General features: G+C 37.3%; 2 protein-coding genes across 3 annotated transcripts in view; one reads left to right on the top strand and one right to left on the bottom strand.

Annotated features, from left to right (window-relative positions):
* The window catches only part of Cenpu (centromere protein U), a 31,530-nt gene extending 31,218 nt beyond the window's left edge, over positions 1 to 312 (top strand). Inside the window, exon 13 of the mRNA XM_013023901.1 lies at positions 307 to 312. Coding sequence (XP_012879355.1) covers positions 307 to 312 — 6 coding nt within the window. The remainder of the gene's footprint in view (positions 1 to 306) is intronic.
* Primpol (primase and polymerase (DNA-directed)) overlaps positions 258 to 23,858 on the bottom strand; it is a 28,815-nt gene continuing 5,214 nt past the window's right edge. The window contains exons 3-13 of one of the 2 annotated variants that reach the window (XM_013026009.1): positions 22,891 to 22,988; positions 20,654 to 20,783; positions 17,111 to 17,258; positions 12,840 to 13,127; positions 9,767 to 9,929; positions 7,912 to 8,000; positions 5,171 to 5,260; positions 4,984 to 5,092; positions 2,361 to 2,443; positions 2,221 to 2,267; positions 258 to 704 (exon numbers count right to left, since the gene is read on the bottom strand). In XM_013026009.1, the coding sequence (XP_012881463.1) occupies positions 456 to 704; positions 2,221 to 2,267; positions 2,361 to 2,443; positions 4,984 to 5,092; positions 5,171 to 5,260; positions 7,912 to 8,000; positions 9,767 to 9,929; positions 12,840 to 13,127; positions 17,111 to 17,258; positions 20,654 to 20,783; positions 22,891 to 22,988 (1,494 nt within the window). In that variant the 3' untranslated portion in view covers positions 258 to 455. The remainder of the gene's footprint in view (positions 705 to 2,220; positions 2,268 to 2,360; positions 2,444 to 4,983; positions 5,093 to 5,170; positions 5,261 to 7,911; positions 8,001 to 9,766; positions 9,930 to 12,839; positions 13,128 to 17,110; positions 17,259 to 20,653; positions 20,784 to 22,890; positions 22,989 to 23,858) is intronic. The other variant, XM_013026017.1, reaches the window with a different exon arrangement.

Below are 23,858 nucleotides of genomic sequence, written 5' to 3'. Positions count from 1 at the left end.
GTGTGTGTGTGTGTGTGTGTGTGTGTGTGTGCCGTGTGTGCCGTGTGTGTGGGGGCCGTGGTACAGGCAGTACTGGCACCTTGCTGACACCTAATCTTTACTATCCCCACATGAGTTTTATCTTAAAAATTTGTAAAATTAAGCTAATGTAAATGTAGACTATTTTTGGTAATCTGGAGATTTCTGCTGAAATTCATTACACGGAAGCTAATGTTAAAATAAACTGGTTTATTAAGAAACACTAAAACAAATAAAACTGTTGATATAATCAGGTTTAATAATAAGTTAACACCATTCTTTTTTCAGTTCTAGGGATTGAACCCAGGGCCTTGTACATGCTCAGCAAGTTCTATACCACTGAGCTCAAACCCCAGCCAGCCCTAATTGATTGTTATTACAAGTCACAGTCTTCAGGCAAATGACAGTCTGGTTGTAGAAGTATTGTGTGCAGTTAGCTACTCTTGTAAGACTTCTATAATTAGTTCATCAGGAATTTCGTCCTCTGTACTGTTGTAACTGAGAAGACTGTTCTCTGCAACATCAGCTAGTTCAGCATCTTCAGCCACTTGTAACAAGCAAGCATCATCACTGCCACTGTCCCAGTCAGCATCAAAAGATGCACCTGGTGATGGCTTGCAGGGTGGCGCCTCAGGAGGATTCATGGGTTTCTTGTTGCCCATGTCATCTGCTATAACCTCTTCTTCCTTTATTTCAATGAGGAAGAGTGGAGGGAGCCAGCAGGATAGGAAGATAAAGGATATTTAGCCAGTACATCATTTTACCATACACACCAAAACAGTTTACACTGAAGTGAATATTCTAGATGAATACTAGCTTGACAACAGACTTAAGCCTCTAATTTATAAAGTAGCTACAATAATAGCAGGTGCACTACTCTATCCAGCTCTTCATTGAGCTAGTCTTGCAAACTTTTCTGCCTAGGATAGCCTCAAACCACAATCCTTCCAATCTGGACTTCCTGAGTAGCTAGGATTATAGGCATGCTTGACAAGCACTCAGCTGTTCTGTTACTTCCAAGCATTTTTTAACCTAGTAAGTAGTTTAGCAAGAATATGGCTGTCGGTTTTTATATTACATGTATTTGTTTTATAGGAGACATCTTAAAAATCAGACTGCATAAATACTAGATTGAGTTTTCTAGAATATAAACTTAAACTTGGTCATCTTGTAGCTGGTAGTTTATTCTAAGTGTAAAACATGTAAAAAAAAAAAGTAGTGCTGATAGATGTAACTCAAAAAAATGGGGGGTATAAAATTAAGTCAGAAAATAGAACAACATAAAACATTACTAAAATCTTGTAAAATGTTAGTAAGATATGCAAAAATAGATATAGACAGTTCATAATAGAAATATAGGTGGCAACCCCACAAAGTTCACAAAGAAATTTAAAAAAAAAAAGTGAAATTTCACTTGTCTTTTTACTTAGCAGAGATGAAAAGGTCATTTCCTGTCATTTCTGTGGACAGCAATTCAGTTAACAGGTACTACTAACATACTTTTCATACTTTAGGGGAAAATATATGGGCAAATAGCATATACATTATGACTTTTTTAACAGTATGCAAACATAAATTATGGAAGATATATGCTAAAAAATTGATATTTGGGCCAAATTGAGTGAGAGTTTTTCCATTTTTTAATGTATTTTCTGTTGCTTTTTTTTCCTGCAAAGAGTGTAATTTAAATAAATATAAATCATTAAGAGAAATTAAGTGTTGAGTAAGACCTGGCAGAACTTAACTTGCATGTTCCCTTTTACTTTCAAAGATGCATCCTTCAGAAATGGTTGTTCAAAAAGACAAAGATGAGTGTTTTACTTTGTAAAGCAAAAAAGGAAAACTTCTTAAATTCTGGGACCAGGTCCATCGAGGATACAATTTGTTATGCAGCAGTAAAAAAGAAGAAGCCGCACATTGTCAGACATAAGTGAAGACAGGAAAACAACTCCAATAAGTAAGAACAGTCACTACTCAATGTTTAGATGCTACCTGGTCAAGCATGGTAGTGCATGCCTGAAGTCTCAGCACTGAGGAGGTTGAAGCAATTGCAACATTAATTAGATGCCAGTCTGAGCTATGTAGCCAGATGTTATTTAAAAAAAAAAAAAAACTAAACACAGCTGGGTATTGCTCATAGGTCATTTATGATTCTGTGCCAGAAATGAATTTGGAAAGAGAAAGACAAAAAGCTGCACTTACTTCTTTGAGAAAGAACCGGAGACTGACTTCAGCAGGCAATGGAAAACCTGAATCAGATGGGGGGGTGGGGAAAGCTTTTATATAGACATCTAATTATCTCATTTTTTACTTTGTGGTAAATGTAAAAATTAAGAACTCACAGTCAGATTTGAAGTTAACTGCTTTACATACAGGGTCATGACATTTTTGATACCAAACTTCATTTTTCAGATCAACTAGAATCCTGGATATATAAAGAAAAGGAAGTATTAATGCCCATACCTGATAGAAATAAAATTCAGTTCTTTGTTATCTATAAAATGTGCCTAGCAGGAAAACATGGAATATACTGGAAGTGATTGAGTAGTGGTCACATGATAAAGATCTATATATACTCAGGAAGTGTGCTTTTTTTTTTTTTTTTTAGTATGTAAAGCTTTCTCAACACTGTAAAAATTCAGGTGGTTGAATACTGGTTTGGAACAAGATGAGACTGAGGATTTAAAAAAAAATGTGCCTAGGACTTAAAGATGGAGGAAAATCCAAGAGTTAAAGAATGACAATAGATATACAGCAACCCAAATAAACTAGTTGCTAGAAAAAGTCACAAAATGTGGAAAAATGACTAGGATCCCCTCCAAAGATGCAACAGTTCTCACCATATCCACCAAATACTTCCTCAAAAGAGGTGAGAAAAAAACTTGATAGCATTGTAAGGACAGATAATTCACCCACAAACACAGTATTAAGTTTTTAAAAAAGTATGCTCTAGCCAGGTGCTGATGGCTTACATCTGTAATCCTACCTACTCTAGACACTGAGATCTGAGGATCACAGTTCAAAGCCAGCCCCAGCCCAGGCAGGAAAGTCCATGAGACTCTTTATCTTCAATTAACCACAAGAAAACGGGAAGTGGTGCTATGGCTCACGTGGTTGAGCGCTCACCTTTGAGCTGAAGGGCTCAGAGACACTGCCAAGAGTTCAAGCCCAAGACCAACAAACCAAAAAAAAGTATGTTTGGTAATTTATAGATCAGTACCCACCAGGAAAGTTCAGTAATGATGCAGAAAATAGGGAACAATTTGCACACTGGATCTAATTGACATACTTGAAGGAGCTTTCTGTGATTACCAACAACTAAAATTGACTCCATGCAAGCTATGTGAATTTTACCAAATGTAAAAGTACCTGTTTGCAGCTATGCAAACACATTCTCTGACCACAGGACAGATTTTGAAAATAACTATAAAGAAACCCATCATTTAGAAATTAAAACCATTTCTAAATAACCAATACCTCGTGAAAATATTTAGACCTGAATAAAACTGAAAATAACTACATGCTAAGTTCTGTGAAATGCAGCCAAAGTGACCTTTTGGGCTTTGTTTTGTATTGACAGTATTGGAATTTTGAATATAGGGCCTTGTGCTTGCTGGGTAATCCTCTACCACTTCAGCCGTACCTCCAGCCCTTTCATTTTGCTTTTCTGATAGGATCTTGTATTTGCCTGGGCCAGGCTTATAGCACAATCCTCTTTGGTCTTCCAAGTTGTTGGGATTATAGGTGTGCGATATTAACTTTTTGAGATTGAGCTGGAACCTTAATTTTCCTATCTCTACCATCAAGTATGTGGTATTATGGGTGTGAGCCACCATGCTCAACCCTTCAGTGAATTCTTTAGAGGGAAATTTGTAGTTTTAAAAGCTTATATTACAAACCAGGCCAGTGGCTCAGGCTTGTAATCCTAGGTACTCCAGAGGTTCAGATTTCTATTTTATCCTTATTCTACTATATCTTCCTATTATTTAAAATTCTATTTCTGGTTTTTATTTGTACTTTTAAGGAAATTTCTAACACAAGGCTTGGCATATAAAGCAAGCATCCAACAATGGTTCCCATCAATACCATGTTTGGTCTTGAACAAGCAAGCATCACCATACCCTCCTACATGATGCTGAGGAATTTCCTTCTTGCCTAGATCTGCTCAATTTTGCTTCTGTACAGAAAAAAGGAGAGACAACCCTTCCCATCATTTCTGTTCACCTGCTTATTGCTGTCTTCATGAAGGTCAAACAAAGCTTCTGGGCTGGGAAGGTGGCTCAGTGGTAGAGCACTTGCCTTGCATGCATGAGGCCCTGGGTTCAATTCCTCAGCACCACATAAGCAAAAAAGAAAAAAGCCGGAAGTGGCACTGTGGCTCAAGTAGTAGAGCGCTAGCCTTGAGCTGAAGAGCTGAGGGACAGCGCCCAGGCCGAGTTCAGGCCCCACAACTGGACCCAAAAAAAACAAAACAAAACAAAAAACAAAGCTCCTATGTGCTAGGAGCAATGTAAGAACTAAGTTAAATATTATAGAACAGCCAAGTGTAATACACATAAATTTAATTCAACTTGTTACAAAAACAAGAAATTTTATATCCTCAACTTTATTTAAAAGTTATAAATATGACATCAGTTGATGGTGGCTCATGCCTATAATCCTAGCTACTGAGGAGTTTAAGATCTGAGGACTGCAGTTCAAAGCCACCCCAGGCAGGAAAGTTGGTGATGTTCTTTCTCTCCAATTAACTAGCAAAAAGCCAGAAGTGGAGCTGTGGCTCAAGGGGTAAAGTGCTGGCCTTGAGCAAAAAAGCTCAAGGACAGCACCCAGGCCCTGAGTTCAAGCCTCAGGATACCAACAACACACACACACACACACACACACACAAAGTCACAAACATTTAAAATATAGTATTGGCTATATACATACAACTCATCAATAAGCATGATATTATTGCATACCTACATGATATTATTACTCCTGTGGGCTCTGCCAATGTTTTCACACCAGCGATACTTGCAAATGTCGTAGACTAGTAATTCTTCTGGGAAAAAGTAGTTCCAACGCCGAATTCCTAAAATGCAAATAATGTTTCTAAAGGGACTATTACTCTATCCAGTAGAATAAAGAATAAAGAATAGATTAGCTTTACCTCCTTCCACATCATTTCTATTCACCAAAGAAAGAACAAACCGATCAACTTCAGGGTAGGGCGAGTACTGAAAACCTTCAAGTGTTTCTCCTACAACAGAGAAAATTGTTTATGAAAACAAGTAAAAGTTAAGTTTTCATTAAATTGTTACTTAGGACAGTTAGGAGTTTTTTAATCCATTCAGCTTTTTTCTTTTTATCTTTTTATTTTTTTTTTGCAATTTGCCTTTTAGTCACTTCTAGGTTCTTGCTCCCTTATAAGCAAGCAGGTAAAATTCAATCCTTCAGTCAGATGTTCAGTTAGTTTTATGAAAAGCCTTTGAGATAATTGCAACTGTTTCTTTCTCCTTACAGAGAAAAGCAGTCCTCTCATGACCAGGAGCCACCTGCTTCTATCAGTAAGCCTAGGTCTCCTCTCAAGCTTCTCTGGCTTTCTAACCTCAGACTTTGTATTATCTTGTTGAAAACAAATTCACTTCCCAGAACATCAACAGCAGATAGGTCATGAGGAGTCAGGATAAAAACAAACATGACCTCTCTGCTATCAGATCTGAGACAACAGACAAAATAGAACATTTTCCAAACCACAAAGAGTAGCCAGACACACTTCCTTATCCTGGCTAACACTACTGCTTTACTAGTGATAGTGTTAGTCACCCTCTAGTCTATCTTCCTTCCAAATAAGATTCACTAAGATCACCAATTGGAGAATTTTCCCTGGCAACACTTCCTGTATATTCCTGTTAACTAATTTAGGTTCAAAGCCTCTAAATCCTTTCTAATACTCCCTTAATAAGATGTCCATGGTTCTGCATCACACCAAAAATAATCCAGTTTACTCACTACTGCTGTGTTCCTGTGGTCAGTAGCTAGAGGATGTTGACATTTCCATTTTATTCTGTAAGAACCTGCTGTCATAATTTACAGTGATCTGTTTATAATCTCGTTTAACTTTTTTTTTTGAGGGGGATCATCGGTCGTGGGGCTTGAACTCTGGGCTTGGGCACTGTCCCTCAGCTCTTCAGCTCAAAGCAAGCGCTCTACCGCTTGAGCCACATTGCCACTTCCGGTTTTCTAGTGGTCTATTGGAGATAAGAGTCTCACATGGACTTTCCTGCCCAGCCTGGCTTTGAACCGTGATCCTCAGATATCAGCCTCCTGAGTAGCTAGGATTACAGGTGTGAGCCACCGGCGCCCGGCTCTCATTTAACAGTTTTAGACAGAAAATTTTGCTTTTCTTAAAGCCTATCTCTCTTACAAAGAGACACACACACATACAGACATACACATACTGGTATAATTTTGAGGATGTGGAAATCTTAATATTCCAAAGCACTATCTAGAAATAATCTTAGGCAACCAGAAAAAAAAAATTATGTAAGAATGTAGCCAAAATGAATGGAGAGAAGAATGGTGAGTGAATATTATCATATAGTCAATACACATATAAGAAAATGGAACCAAGTAACTTGAGCGTATATGTAGAGTTGGGAGATGGGGTAATGGAAGGGAGGACATAAACTGACATATTGAATTGAAACCCTTTGTATGACCACTTAAAGATAATATTAACTTTGTGATCCCTGTATGTACTGTTGGCCATGCAACAGATCATCTACCTTGGTCTCACACAGGCTAGACAAGTACTGTACCTTTGAGCTATATCCCCAGACCCATACATATAATTTTAAATCCTAGTTTTGTCTTAATACCATAGGGATGTCTTCCACATTATATAGGCTTTATTAATCTAAATTAAAAATTCTGGTTCCAGAATATTTTCACAATGTATAACTAATTCTTTTTTATCGTATATATAGGTTTGCTTTCCATTTTTCAGTGTTATAATGATATACCAAAATATATGAGTAAAAATGTGTGTGTGTTTGTTTGTTTTGGGTCCGGTCGTGGGACCTGAACTCTGGGCCTGGGCGCTGTCCCTCAGCTCTTCAGCTCAAGGCTAGCGCTTTACCACTTGAGCCACAGCGTCACTTCCAGCTTTTTTCTTTTTGCTTATGTGGTGCTGAGGAATGAAACCCAGGGCCTCAGGCATGCAAGGCAAGCGCTCTACCACTGAGCCACCTTTCCAGCCCATGAGTAAAAATGTTTATTGGAGAATTATGTAAGGCATCTTAGGGAAAAAAAACTACATGTTTTTAAGAATAGTAATGAGTAAATTACAATAAAGCCTTTCATGATCTGCAACCATTAAAAGAATGAGTTAAAATACACTAGAATCCAGGAAAAGGTCAGTGGACTAAAAAGGAAAACTATTAGGGTGGTTACCTGTTCTGACTAGAAAGAAAGGTAAAAGACAATGTGCCATTTTAGATACATGTTTATGTAAACAATATGAATTTTATATTTTTGTTATTATAAAGGTGATATACAGAGGATTTAGTTACGTAAGTCAGATAAAGAGTACATTTCTTTTCAGAAGTATACTTCCCTCACTTCTAGTTTTTCCCTCCCATTCCCACCTACAATTTGTATAGTTCATTTTCAACATAGTGTCTAGCGAGCATCACAGCTGTGTTTCCTTTATATGTTTTAAATATCATAAAATGAAAATTAGTGAATAATATTTTAACAAGCACCTTTTTTCTTACAGTTTCCATTTGGGGTAGAAACCTAGAAGTAGTTTTAAATGCTCACCATATATGGGTATTTAAAGTTTAGACTTTAAATGCAAAACATTTTATATCCTTAAAGTTTGATAGGAAATTGTTTTCTTAAAATTACCTGAATTGTTGGTACTGTTAAGATACCCACTTCTCTTTCCTTTATTCTGGAATGTATCACATGTAAGAATTCTTAAAGTATCTGAGAATCTAAAGGAAGTATGTAAAAGACACAAAGTAACATTAGAATTTAAATGGCAGGAGAACAGAGAAGAAACTTAATTCCAAGTAGTTCCACTTTTTTTTTAATTTTTTTTTTTTTTGGTTGGTCGTGGGGTTTGAACTCTAGGCTTGGGCACTGTCCCTGCACTCTTCAGCTCAAGACGAGCGCTCTACCGCTTGAGCCACAGGGCCATTTCCAGTTTTCAAGTGGTTTATTGGAGATAAGAGTCTCACAGACTTTTTCCTGCCCAGGCTGGCTCTGAACCGTGATCCTCAGATCTCAGCCTCCTGACTAGCTAGGATTACAGCCACTAGTACCCAGCAAGTTCCATTTTTATACTTAGTCAACAAGAGGATTTACCCTGCTGTATTTAAAAAACAGAAAAAGTATGACTTTTTAAATAGAGAAATTGTTTTTTCAAATAAGATTGGTGATTGTTTCAACTACTTTCCTCACAAACAGAAGCCATCGAAGGACTGATGGCTGAAACAACATGAAGTCTAATTCTAGTCCTCAAAAGCACAGAGCCTTTGAAATGTCTATTGTAATAACAAGTATGAGTAACAGGGAGATGCAAAGATAAAAGAATCAGGGAAAAGAGATTACAATTAACTCAAAGAGAAGTTACCTTGACTTCTAGGTAACATCTGGCATTGACTTGAATACATGAAACACAAGTGAAGACATTTTTACTCAGTAGAAGACTCCTCCACTGCTGAAAAATTAATACTGAAACTTCACCAGGAGTCACAGACCCCTCATGCTACTACATACACTACTGCCAGAGTTGCAGGTGCTACACCATCTAACATTTCTGAGCAGATACCATGTTCTGGCCACTGGTATAAATGCTTGATGTGAACATTTTAACTTAATACTCTCAACAATTCTGTAGGATAAGCGTCATTACTATTTTCCCTTTAGAAGAAAGGACACTAAATGGGTGTGGTGATGCACACCTATTAATTCCAGCATACAGGAGGATTCCAAGTTCAAGTAAAGCCTGACCTACACTGTAAGACCCATCTCAAAAAACAAACAAAACAACTAAAAAAGATGAAATCAAAACTTGCCCCTTACTCTGAGTTATGTTATTAAGGGAACACAATCTATAGAGAGACATGAAAAAAGTCTACTCACAACATTCCCCACATCAATGTATTCTTAAATGTATCCTTAAAATTAACTTTGATGGAATGCTTTTCCTTGAATATTTGAGGAAGACAAATGGAAAAAAATTATAGCAAGTTAAGTCTTTAACTTGCTTAGTCTACTGCCCCTTATGTTTTGAGCTGACAAAATTCAAATCCCAGAAAAAAGGAAAGACTTTCATGCTTTTTAAATCTCACGAAAACATAGGAACCTAGATGTGCAACAACAGATCTGACAGTAAATTATGTCTCTATAATATGAAAGTATTAGACATTGAACGTTTTATTTACAATTAAATGCTGGAAAATTACTAACTTGGCAGATATAAGAAGAAAAAGGTAACAACTATATGAGCTATGCCATGGGAAAAAATGTTTTGATTTGGGGGCCAGTGCTAGGGATTAAATTCAGTATTATTTTCTTCTTTATAGAAGCACTAATGATTTTAGAAACACTAGAAAGTATGTAAGTTCAGTTAATGGAAAGGATTTTAAGAACTTTGAGGTAGAATGGGTTTATACATTTCATATAACAATGTACAATACCATTTACTCTAACAAATATTCCTGAATGTGTGATGATTTAATTCTGGTATACATACCTGACATTGCTGACCAAGGAAGAGAGGAAATACTGGTTTTCTGTAGAAACATTTTTTGGCCGTTTAGGAAAAAATCTGTTGTCTTCAGCAACCTCCAAAGCCACACACTTTCCTATTTTTGATGATTTATACAGCCGAAAGTTTCTGTTTCTTGTATATACTCCTATGTCAAAAGTTAGGTTAAAAATGAATGCTTGGGGCTGGGAATGTGGCTTAGTGGTAGAGTGCTACCATGCATGAAGCCATAGGTTCAATTCCTCAGTACCACGTAAACAGAAAAAGCCAGAAGTGGTGCTGTGGCTCAAGTGGTAGTATTAGCCTTGAGCAAAAGAAGCTCAGGGACAGTGTCCAAGCCTTGAGTTCAAGCCCAGGACTGACAAAAAATAAAAAAGAGTGCTTGTTTTCTGTGACTGCTTTTATAGTCAGCAAATGTTAAATTACATTGATAGAATTTCCGTGAGAAACAATTTAAAAAAATTGAAGTTAGGGCTGGGAAGGTGGCTCAGTGGTAGAGCGCTTGCCTTGCATGCATGAGGCTGTGGGTTCAATTCCTCAGCACCACATAAGCAAAAAAAAAAAAACAGAAGTGGCGCTGGTGGCTCAAGTGATAGAGCGCTAGCCTTGAGCTGAAGAGCTGAGGGACAGCGCCCAGGCCCAGAGTTCAGGCCCCACACGACCAGACCAAAAAAAAATAAAAATAAAAAATTGAAGTTAACATGGAAGAATGCCATTATCTAGAAATAGCAAATTAGATGATTTTAGGAAAACTCTAATTGAAAACAAATTGGAAAGCCAGACCAGCTTGTGATAACACCTAAGGCTTAGCTGACAAAACCAGGTGGCTTCTGGCTGTGAGAACTGCTTTTCTCTGTCAGGGTAAAGAAACAGACTTGTGGTACTTTGGAAAGGAGGTCACTGCCTGGGAAGGGCAAGGCGAAGACTCTTGTCTAAGGAAGAATAGAAACAGTGACAATTTTGTAGTAATTCATTAAAATTTACAGCTTTTCTATACTGTTATACTTCAATGTTTTTTTTTAAGGAATTGGAGGTGTGGCTTAAGTCACAGAGCCCTAGACAGTGTGAGCAAAAACAACCAACGGAGACCAAGTATGAGTTCCAGTCTTGAACAAAAATAAATTTTTTTTATATGTACTACTGAATCTCTAAATATTTCAAAGACCTTTAAGAAACAATTACTAACACCAGGCACCCATGGCTCATGCCTGTAATCCTAGCTACTCAGGAGGCTGAGATCTGAGGATTGCAGTTCGAAGCTAGCTCAGGCAGGAAAGTCTATGACAGTTAATCATCAGAAAACCAGAAGTGACACTATGGCTCAAGTAGTAGAGGGCTCACCTTGAGCTGAACAGTGTCCAGGCCCAGAGTTCAAGCCCCAGACTGACAAAGAAAAAAAAAAAGAGAGAGAGAGAAAAAGAAACATTAGCCTGGAGCCACTGGTTTACGCAAATGGGAGGTTGGGAATGGGAGGATGAAGGTTTGAAGCTAATTGGAAAGAAATGTTAAGACTCCTGTATCCATAGCTGGCTACAGAGGTATACACCTGTCTTCCTAAGTGAGGTGGGAGGCTGAAATTGGGAGGATCTTGGTGCTAGGCCAGCCAAGGCAGAAAACTATGAGAAACTCCATCTCCACAAAAAAGCTGGACTGGTGGTGACCACCTGTGGCCTCAGTGGCAATGAGACGCACACAGTAGAAGTCTACTTCTAGTACCACTGAAAAAGGAAAAGAAGACACAGACTCTCCCATCCTCTTTTGGTACATTGGTAAATCTGAGTATCGCGGTAACTATGAGGAAAATTTCCTTATTGTCCAGGAATCTCACTTTTAAGGCCAGAACTATCATGAAATAGTATTCTGCTTGAGGTTTTCATACTGGGGTGGAGTACACTTATTGCCTAATGCTGCTGTTTGTGAGTCAATTTCCTGTTACACATTTTCCTGAACTAACTGTGGGCTCATCTGACCTGCAGCCAATATTCTGCTAACCAGGCAAACCTGCCATTTAGAAGGGTACTCCTCTACTCCTAACTCATACACTGTTCATACCCAAACCAGCACACTGCTCTTCCCCAGTGATACTACTTCATTCTGGCTCTTGATTGTTCAGAGATCAGAACCCAGCACAGCTAGGTAGAAGGAAGTCCCCAGCAAGAAAGCTGAACAATGACCCCTCTACTACTAACCAGCTGACCACTTACACAACTCTTCAGTCAACAGAGTGTCCACCTTTACTTTTTCATAAAAGTACCATTTTTATACTGTTTGAATTGATATAATTAATTAAGGGGTGCTGGTCCAATTGTCCCCTGCCAAAACTCTGGATGTTTAGGGCACAGCCAGCCATAAGCATTCCTTTTTGCAGCTTAAGCCAGCCTGGGACTTCCCTTCAATAGACACCTAAAATCTGAAATAGAAACCTAGCACCTGAGTATACTGACTATATCCTGTTACTGTAGCAAGTACCTAAGCACAGCAACAAGTAGGCACTGACTTGGCCCATCCACTGGCCGGGTTCCAGTGAATATGCCTGTAATCCTGGCTACTTAGGAAGCTATGGTGAAGTTCAAAACCAGCTTGGGAAGATAAATCTGAAAAACCTTTATCTCCAATTAACCAGCAAAAAGCTAGAAGTAGAGGTGTGGCTCAAGTATCAGAGAGCTAGCTTTTCTTTTCTTTACTTTTTTGTGTGTCGGTCATGGGTCTTGAACTCTGGGCCTGGGCGCTGTCCCTCAGCGATTCAGCTAAAGGCTAGTGCTTACCACTTGAGCCACAGCGCCACTTCCAGTTTTCTGGTGGTTTATTGGAGATAAAAGCCTTACAGTTTCCTGCCTGGGCTGGCTTGGAACTGCGATCCTCAGATCTCAGCCTCCTGATCTCAGCCTCCTGAGTAGCTAGGATTACAGGCATTAGCCACCAGCGCCCGGCTAAGTACCAGCTTTGAGCAGTATTAATCAAGTGAGAACTTGGGGCCCTGAGTTCAAGCCCAGGTACAGCCCCCCACACACACACACACCATATGCCAGTTTAAGAGACAACACTCAATGTTATTTACCTAGATCCACAAAAAGATGCTTTTCTCCCATGTTATTCTTCACAATTAAAAATGAAAGATCAGGATCACTTGGCTTAGCTGGCCCCAACTTCTCCAGTTTCTCTGAATTCAATGTCCAGCTCTCTTCTTTCTCCTTATCTGTGGACATTTTGTTAAGGGAAATTCCTTGTTTTAATGGTGCTTCAGAAAATTGGGGAAATTCATGGTCCAATGTCTCTGAAATCCTATCATCATCATTTTTGGCAATTAAGTGAAGAGCGGGCTGCAAAATTTTTCTGACAAAATTACCTAAGGCAAAAAACAGGCAACATGATTACAATCTAACTCTTTTCAGTGAACTGTAACTTAAAATCTAGGCAAAATCTACTCTCAACAATTTTACCCAGTAAGGCTTGTTATTTTTTGATTATGGTTTTAAAAGTGAGCTGTTGCTATAAACTATGGCATGTCTCTTCTGCTACTTCATTTCTTTCTTTTGGGCAATCTTTTACTTTCGATTCCACCTAGCCTGCAAGCCATGTAAACAAATCATTCTCGTGTTAGTCACTAGTATGGGCCTGAGCCGAACATGCTGTCACTAAAAAGCACCACTTTTACTAATACAAATTAGAATAGTGATTAAGCAATGACAGTATGCATCGGGAAACTTGCTGCTGGGATAATGGACAGAATACTAAGAGCCTCTGGCATACCATTCTGAAGTCAGGATGTGGGCAAGTTCTCACCAGCTCCTTCTCAATTACCTTCTACCACCTAAGACTTCCTGACTTCCGCAGCTCCACGGGCACTGCCAATCCTTCTCTTCCTCACACTAGTCATAGATTGACCTCAAGTCCAAACTAAAGCTATTAGATACATCTGGTACTACTACATTTACTCTATGCATTCTGAATAGTAGTTCTATCTGTACCAGGAAAAGTTCATCAAACAATCTGGAACTTCTTTAAACTCACATTACCATTTATATCACCAAGTTATAAAACCAAGTCATAATTTGACTGTTTATGATACTGTATAAATGAGATAATATAAGAAAAACTTAATCTCTCCAATTTAATAGACTAGGTTTACTTATCACTTTATTTACCAGAAATGCTTGAATCCTTAAATCACAACATATACTCTATTCAAAAATATTTCTTTAAATTAGATTTACTTTCCTATTCAAAGACAAATCTAATTTCTTGTCTTTTAAAAAAAAAATGTTCTTGCTATATAGACTAGTTTGGTCTTGAACTCATAATCTTCCTGCCTCCTAAGTGCTAGTGTTATAGATGTGTACCACCATGATCAGCTACAATTGCTTAAAAAGCATTAAACATGTGTCAGAGGCAGAGGTAGGAAAATTATAAGTTTGAGGCTAACTTGGACTACGTAGCACCTGTCTCAGAAAAGTGACATACATACATATATGCATACATAGACACATATATACATACACACACTGAACATCAAAATGAAAGCAAGACCTTTAATCCTTTTAATGATATACAGACATGATTATTTCTACAGTGAGGGAGAGAAGGTAAACACTGAGTGGCAAGACATCAAAACATATTAAAGGATAAGAAAACTTTATGTGCATTAACTGATATAATTAATGGAAACTTAAAATTCCATCTACTTGACCCTAGGCAATAAAAGAAGCAAGCTCTGATGTGGTGCTGAAGTGGCAGGCTTGAACCTTGGTGGAGAGCTAATGAGCAGGTCATCAGGCCAGTCAGCCAGCATATGTACTAACACACTGGCTCCCGGCAAACTTCTCCAGAGTCTCCTTCCCTTCTCTAACCTCCGTCACCTCCTCTCACTAGACAGGGACTCTCAATGGCTAATTCAAAAGAACTAATCAATCAATCCTAGAAATTTCAAATAATTTGGAGAAGTATCTTACAGATCAAATTCTATGGTCTCTTACTTATAACCTAATTCCCATTTCTGAAAAGCTGACAATAGAAATTGAAATGTCATCAATAGATACACCAAGAGAGGCGAACTAAAGGGAAAATTTGGATTACTTTGTGTCTGATTCTGGCCATTTATAATTTTAGAGGAAAAGCCTTAGATGACATCCCATTTATGAGGGCTATGTGTCTAAGTTAGCTCTTCTGGACTATCCCACTGCTCCACAAATTCACATAAATTCATGTGTCCATGCTTCTGTTTAAGCTGTTCTCTCTGACTCTACAGGCCATTTTTGTCTATATGATGAAAATTTATCCAAAGCTTAGACTGAAAGTCATCTGCTTTCAGGAGATATATATGCAGAAACAGCTAGTTACAGTTACTCTTCAAGTACCTATTCTCTCCATCTGTAGCCACAGATTCTAGCCTTGTGACTGATAGTCATACATCATGGAGGAGTAAGTAAAAATCAAAAACTGACCTTGATTAGGACTCTGCTTTCATTTTCTACTTAACATGCATCCATTTAGCAAATAATGTATTAAATGCCTACTTATCTTTATTAATGCTTAATACCATTTGCTTGTTATACTAATTTTTAATATGGTATTATTAATATGTACTAAGCTCTGGAATTAAAATTGTGAATAAGACACTGTCCCTGGGCTGGGAAGGTGGTTCAGTGGTAGAGCGCTTGCTTTGCATGCCTGAGGCCCTGGGTTCGATTCCTCAGCACCACATAAGCAAAAAAAAAAGAAAAAAGCCGGAAGTGGTGCTGTGGCTCAAGTGGTAGAGTGCTAACCTTGAGCTGAAGAGCTGAGGGGCAGTGCCCAGGCCCAGAGTTCAGGCTCCACGACCGGACCCCCCCCAACAAAAAAAAGAACTGTCCCTGCTATAATGAAACATTAAAAGAAGACAAAACAAGAAACTATCTCAGGAAGTGGTAAGTTCTTTGACACAGTGAGCACTGGATATTATCTCCCACCCAGAAGAACATGAACCTAAATCATCAGGCCTACTTGTGACTCTGCATCTTAATAAAAGATCTGGTGAACTGGAAGGATGTCTGTTTGGACAGCAGCAACTCAAAGCACAAAGGCTCAGGAACTCTGGAGAACGTGCCCATGGTGGGAATTAAGGGAAAAGGACAGAATGAAGACAGACTAGTGGGCCTATAAGACTAATTATCCCACAATTACTAGTAACTTAAGGCATGAGAGGAAAAGACAGAGATGGGATGTCCAGCTAAGCAAATCAAAATCAAGAGAATAGGAGCTTCATGTACACATCATCCTAGGGACCAGGCATTACCATCATTCAGCACTTTAGGTTCCTGACTTTCCTGCCAGTCCTTGGGTGACTATGCCATGCCTTTTGCCCTAAACAGTTGTGAAACAAAGATACTTGTGACTCAGATAACAGGTTGCCTGTTACCTGAACTTCAATTAACTATACTTTAGACCTAAGGACACTTGTTCTATGTCTGGTTTGATAAACACTCTCTCTACTGAAATCTTGCTTTGGTGTTCATATTTTGTTTATTTGTTTCTCCTCTGGACTGGCTTCATTTGATGCTGGGAACTAATGTCTCCACATGCCTAAGTCCTGAGACAAACACTCTAGAAATACAAATACTAGTAGATTTACACATATGTTCTTCACCTAAGATTCTGTCTAGAACGTGTGTATGTGTGTGTGTGTGTGTGTGTGTGTGTCAGTCCTTAAGCTTTTGTGCTCAAAGCTAATGTTCTACCACTTTGAGCCACAACGTCATTTCCAGCTTTTTGGTAGTTAATTGGAAAAAACAGTCTCACGGACTTTCATTTCCAGCTTTTTGGTAGTTAATTGGAAAAAACAGTCTCACAGACTTTCATGCCCCAGCTAGCTCTGAACCATAATCCTCAGATCTCAACTTCCAGAGTAGAGAGGCTTAAAGGTGTAAACCACTGACACCTGGAAGTAAGCTTTTTAAAAAAAATATGACCTGAGAGCCAAAGCCCCAAAGCTACAACTAATTCAAAGCCTTAGCAAATCAGAAATCGGCATCACCGATTAAGACTTGAAATGAAAAGGCTTAAGAAGTGATCCAGAAAACATAAATGAATCCTGTTACAACAGAAACCAGTACAAGGACACACATAGCTACCTCAATAACTATGATAAGAAACACTAATGAACAGATTAGCCTAGCAGAAAGATAAGCGGAAAGGTAAAGGTAAATCCTGAATACATGAAAAATTATGTTTCATTTTGTTAGGATAGATTAGCAACCATAAAATCTGGTGAGTATTAACAAAATGTAAAGAGGATAGGTAGATGTGTGTATAGTTTTTTTAACTCCATGATTTTTGTACAGGCAGTCAACTTACCAACATGAATGTTATCTTTAAAGGCCACGTCATGGAGCTGAAATATCAAATGGCGGCTAAATTTTTCCTCAGTGCTAGAATCCAGGTTGAAAACGTCTTCAGCTGAACAGTGAACACTATACAACTCCTGAAGTGCTTTACAAACATGCTGTCCACACAAAGAAAATGGAAATAATTTATGGCTTGAGTTTTTAATATTTTTCTTTGAGAAAAATTCAAATATCTTGAGGCAAGTAAATTTAACCAAAAAAACCCTAAAACTAAAAACTATATTCACAATATAACAATTTTACCAATTTACTCATACATCAAAATGGGTTTCATTTTAAAATTATTACGTTTGTATTTTAAATTTCATAAGATTAACTTTTCAGGATTAAAGAAGCCTTCTAGAAGACAATTCATAAATTAGCCCCCTTTAAAATTATAATGAAATATTTCTTCTTAAGTACCCCTCTACATATTTTTTATGAATTGAAGTCAATAATATTACTGTTTTATAGCTGTAACTATTAGAAAATCTCTCATTCCTATTAGGCCCATATCCACCTCCAAGATCCCAGCTTGTGAGCAAGATGACACTGATACTGGTAGCAGACAGGAAGTGCGTGGGTAGATGCCCAAGATTCGGAGCCATACAGAGGCAGGCTTGAGTGGCTTTGCCATTTACCAGCTCTCTAATTCAAGTTAAATCTACAGCATCCATTCCTCAACTGGTAAGTGGAGGAAAAAACAGTACCACCTAAGATTTAGAGAAAATGCGACTAAAGACTTTTCAAGTGCCTGGTACGCGCAACTACTTCAAAGTACTGACAGTACCGCCTCCAGACAAGTCATCCTTCCCTCGGCAGGAGGCTTCCTATTTGCAACATGCAGCTAGTATGAACTACCAAGTGCAGTTTTCTTGAGATTAGGAAAGAGTGTTTGTTAGCCACTTGAAATACCTCATAGTTATGGAATTAATTGTATTTAGTAATATTTTTGTATTCTATTGGAATATACTCCCCCTTGTGGTTTCCGAGTTGACTAATATCTGAAATAAATTCTCATTTTCTTGGTTTAAAAAAAAAATCTCCTCAGCCTCCCCATCTATGTCAAATTCTCCTAAATGTTCTATCTCTTTGTAGTACTTAGCTATAATTTTATACTCATTTATGTCATTCTGACATGTTTTATCTATATTACAGAAGGTATCTCTTAGTATATGTCCTTTCCTTTTCCTGGAGTCTTTAAAGCAAACTGTGGCCATGTGACTAAAGGTAGCCAGTGGAAAGGGAAAGGGAGGAACATACTCCATTTCTAAGTTATAGTCTTAATGGCAAGGTACCCTTCTCATCTCCCATTTTCCACTGACTAGTATATAGAATTTATGACAATGTAAATAACACCATTTTAGGAATAGCCAAGGTAGAATTAGCCTTGTCCCTATCACAATGGAACCACGCTGGATAGTATAGAAGAAATAAGTTCCTATCTTGTTTAAACTTTAATTTTGGATCTCGTCTATGGAGCAAAATCTATTCTATGAAGTCAGAAAATATGCCTCTTTGAGGTCACCATTTTATTTCCAGAATATATAGAAATAGAAACCCGCACTTAATAGAGGATGAACATTTTTGATAAATAAGGCTGAGTTCCGAACTTTGGAGCTTCAGAGAATTTGATGACTCTTTAGAAGATAACATTAATCAGACTCTCTCCTAACCTCTTTCCCAAGGTAAACTTTAATAAAACTTATAATTATAAAATCTATAGGTTAAAAATAGGTAGTTACTTGTTACCTAACAAAATTATTAGCAACAGAATTCATCCCAATTGGTAGCAGCAGCATTATTAAAATATATTAGTTAAGTAATTAAACCAAAGCATTAACATTCTAGCCACTTGTTAATAACCAGTTATTTATTAACTATTACTTTAAAGATAACAGCTAAACTAATTTATGCTTCCTTGTAAAGACAAAACATACTTACTAAATTATAAACAAGTAACATACAAAGTAATAAAATTAAGTTCAACCTAAGTGTTTATAAAAAATTGTATTAAATAAAATACAAATATTCAACAAAGACAAATATCAACAAACTATCAACATGGTAACCATTTTTTTAATTGTGAAAATACTGTACAGAGGGGTTACAATTACACGGGCAAGATAATGAGTACATTTCTTATCAAGCATTGTTGCCTTCTCTTTCGTTTCCCCTTCCCACCCCCCCCCAGTCTTCCCCCACCCTACCAAAGTTGTAAAGTTCATTTTTCGACATAACAACTTGTACATCTCATTGTTGCAATGGGTCCACCTGTATCCCTATTTAAACGATTTGTTTTTTTCCCTTCCCCTCCCCAAATTATACCAACATCAAATACAGTGAAAGCAGAGGTTAAATGTTTAATTTTGAAACTAGGTTTCTAGTTTTTTCCCAGCTTTTGCTGTAGACAAGATTAGTTGTTCAAGGACTATTTGGATAAGATGATATAATGAATTACAGGAAAAAAAATGTTTAAACTCCAGTGAATATTCCCACTTTTCTTATTAGTGTATGTTATAAATGGGATTTATTCTTTGGTTGATTTCATTAAAGAAATATCTAGTGTCTCAAACAATGTAATACTTCTTTGCTAATAGTACCATCATATTTACATATAATGGAAAATCTCTGACTCTTAATTCCTAGTAAGCCACAGAGGGCCTACACAAGAAGGCTGCTCTTCTTACTGCCAACGATGAGTCTATGAGCAAAGATCTTTGAATAAAGTATGACCATTATTCCTGCCATGCACCATATCTTCTGCTTGCCAGATTCTCATTTCAGTCTACCTGGAGTTGAGAACCTGCACAAAATACATACAAAATTCCTGGCAGCTGATACTAATTTTGTTGAATACTAATTCTTGATACTAATTTGCTCAAAGTTTCATTGAACTTGATCTCAGATGCAAATTTTACAGTAAAAATTACCTGATGTTTACCACAGCTAACTATTTGGAAGTCAGAGAATTCATATGTAATTTGCAAAACAGAAAACTTGCAAACTGTCATCTTTATCAAGGTTTTTTAACTACATATAGTAATATTTTATAAAATATTTGGTCATAAATTTAATTTTCTTTTCTCCTCATAACTTACTTACAAAAGTGATATTAAAAATAAAAGTCAGCAAGATACAAGTGGCTCACATCTGTAATCCTAACTACCTAGAAGGCTGAAATCTGAGGATTATGGTTTGAAGCCAGCCCAGGCAGGAAAAGTCCATGAGACTCCTATCTCCAATTAACCACCAAAAAACTGGCAGTAGAGCTATGGCTCAAGTGGTAGAGCACTTAGCCTGGAACAAAAAAGCTTTTGGACAGCACCCAGGCCCCAAGTTCAAACCCCAGGACTGGCATACACACACCAAAGAAAGAAAAAAAGGAAAGAAAGAAAAAAAAAAGAGTAACTAGGAAAAAGAGGAGGAACACAGACCAGACCATACATGTTATATAAAGTGAGTTCACTGAATGAATCAATGAAAAAGTGAATGAAGAAAGTGTGTCACTTACTTCTATGAGTAATGCGACCATCTTTTTCCCATCAGTGCCTGGATTGGCTGATTTGTTAAACTCCAAATCAAAATAGAGCTTGCACACAGCATTTTCAGGAATAACTTCATAACAGTGCAAAAGATTTTTCCTAAATTCAATAATTCAAGACTGTTAGAATTTTTTTACATAGGTAACTGTAACCTCTTGACAATAAAATTAGGAAAAAAAAGACTTAGATTTTTACCATATACCTTTTAAATCATAGGAGGTGATCTTGTATCTAAAATACAGTGTTAACTGTGCCCTAACTACATATAATTATGAAATGATAAAGTGAAAACCATCCCACAATAAATTTATAGCTCACAGTGTCAACAGTTTCTATTAAAAATGATGTAACAAACATATTCTGAAATATCAACTGAGAAATAAAGTCAATCTTACAGTGTTACTTATTAACATGATTTTGACATTTTATGGTATTATGAAACAAATTTCGCTTGAGAATATTCTGTCGCAAATTGAGGTATTATGTGGTATCTAGGGGTATCACAATTTTCCCACGGGAATTTGTAATTTTTAATTTTATTAGGAAGATGCTATCTTAAAATGTGTTCTTTTTTTAAAGTAAAGATGATGAATCATATGACTTCAATAAATTTCCAGTGCTCACTAGCAATGCTGCCATGGGAGAAATGCCTGACATGGGTTAATGAGAATAGATGCTAAGAGCAACGATGGGAAAATGCTGCTGTAATATTAAATGTGCATATGTGAAAACAGAGGTAGGTAACTTGAAGGAACGGGTGACGTTGGGATAATGGGAGGAGAGAATGAGGGAAGGGGTAACACTGATCAAGATACATTATATTCAGAAACTGACTTGTTGAATTAAAAACTTTTTGTATATCTACTGACAGGTCATTAAAAATGAAAAGTAAACAAGAATAGCTTAGTAACTCAAAATGTAAATGGTAATTTGGGCTAAGTGGAGTTCAGATGGCATTGCATAGAAAAAAATGTCTATCGTAACTTAAAGAAGGAAAAGTGGGGAGAAAATTGGATCCTCATGTGACATGTCATATAGGAACTCAAAAAACACACAAGCCCATGACTCACGCCTGTAATCCTAGTTACTCAGGAGGCTGAGATCTGAGGATCACAGTTCAAAGCCAGCCCAGGCAAGAAAGTCCATGAGACTTATCTCTAATAAACTACCCCCCAAAAAACTAGAAGTTAAGCTGTGGCTCAAATGGTAGAGCACTAAACTTGAGCAAAAAAAGCTCAGGCCCGGTGTTCAAGCCTAAGATTGGCACACAAAAAAGAAAAAAGAAAAGAAAACCCACACAGGTATATATACAATTTCCTAATAGCACCATATTCAACATGAGATAAACACGATCTGTGAGTAAAACACCATCTGTCATATTAGGAGTTTTAACTCATGTATTACTGGTGCTCCATGTATATAAACATAAATAACTCAAGCATTGTATTAAATGCTACTTAAGCAACCTTATAATAAAAGTATTTTAAGTCAATTGAAGCTATCTATATTAACTTACTGTCCTTTTCCATACATTGCCCAGGTCTAAAGAATAAGTGAATAAATTTCTCAGGTAAAACCTATTTCTTAGTTTGGCATCGAGGTGGCCCATGCCTATAATCAATCCTAGCTACTCAGGAGGCTGAGATCCAAGGATCTCAGTTTGAAGCCAGCCCGAGCAGGAAAGTCTGTAAGACTCTTATCTCCAATAAACTATTCAAAAAAGCAAGAAGTGTTGCTGTGCCTCAAGTGGTAGAGCACTTGCCTTGAGCAAAAGAAGCTCAAGAACAGCGCCCAGGCCCAGGCCCTGGCCCCAGGATTGGCAAAAACCAAAACAAAAAATCACTTAATTCTTTATTAGATAATTAATAAGATAAGCATGCACTGGGAATTAATATTACAATACAATAGTACAACATTTATATAATAATAAAAAAGAAAACACAAAATTCTCTTTATGTGTGTGTGTGTGTGTGTGTGTGTGTGCACGCGCACACACACGCGAGCACACGTGCACATGCTCTAATGCCTGATAACTGAGTAACAAGAGAATGATCACAGGAAACTCCAGAACTTAATACTAATATGTTGGTGTAACTAATTATGTGGTCCAGAACTGTGAATGTCAACTCAACCTGAATTAATCTCACTAAAATTACTAAAACAAATATAATTTAGCTTCATGTGCTATTCTGTTACAACTACTTACCGCAATTTGTAGTAAAACCAAAGTTGAGCATAAGTTGTTACAAGGTAAATACGCTGTCCATCTCCTACTTTGCATTCCAAAGCAAATACATGAACATCCTATATAAAATTGAAAATAATATTTGAAAATTTATGACATGCAAATTTAAATTCAACTGTAGCTAGAAAATGTGCATAAAGAATGTTATTTTTTTCAGAAACCAAAATGTGAAAAATGTATTACTAAAAACAAGACAAACATTACTGTATCTACATCAGTAAAAAACCTGATCATGCTGGGGCGCTGGTGGCTCACAACTGTAATCCTAGCTACTCAGGAGGCTGAGATCTGAGAATCACAGTTCAAAGCCAGTCTGGGCAGGAAAGTCCATGAGACTCTTATCTCCCATAAACCACTAGAAAACCGGAAGTGGCACTGTGGCTCAAGCGGTAGAGCGCTCAGCCTTGAGCTGAAGAGCGTAGGGACAGTGCCCAGGCCCAGAGTTCAAGCCCCACGACCGACCAAAAAAAAAAAAAAAAAAAGTCTGATAATTTAAGCCAACTGCCTGCAATCCTGGCTACTCAGGAAGCTTAGATCTGAGAACTGGAGAGTCACAGTAGTTCAAGGCCAGCTTGAGCAGAAAAGACTCAGAGATTCCATGTCCAAAACAAGCAATAGGAAACAGGGCCTAACTGGTAGAGTACCTGCCCAGAAAGCTTAAGGCCCTGAGTTCTAATCTTAGCACTACCAAAAAAACAAAAAACAAACTAACCACAAAACCAAAAATCAAATTATTGACATTTGTTCACTTTAAATTTTTCAAAATTTCCTAAATATAACAAGTGATTTGAGGTAAAAATAATTTTAAAATTCTCTAGTACATATAAACATGTATATGAGAAGAAATTTTTGAAAGGTTACTATAATACTGACTAGCTAGAATTATTCACAGCTGCTACCATAAAGAACTTCCTTCAGAGCCTGGGGCT

This window comes from Dipodomys ordii, unplaced genomic scaffold (genome assembly GCF_000151885.1).
Source record: "Dipodomys ordii isolate 6190 unplaced genomic scaffold, Dord_2.0 Scaffold4, whole genome shotgun sequence".
Classification (NCBI taxonomy): Eukaryota; Metazoa; Chordata; class Mammalia; order Rodentia; family Heteromyidae; genus Dipodomys; species Dipodomys ordii.
Note: the sequence above shows the minus strand (reverse complement) of the source record. Positions and strands in the feature narration are given on the sequence as shown.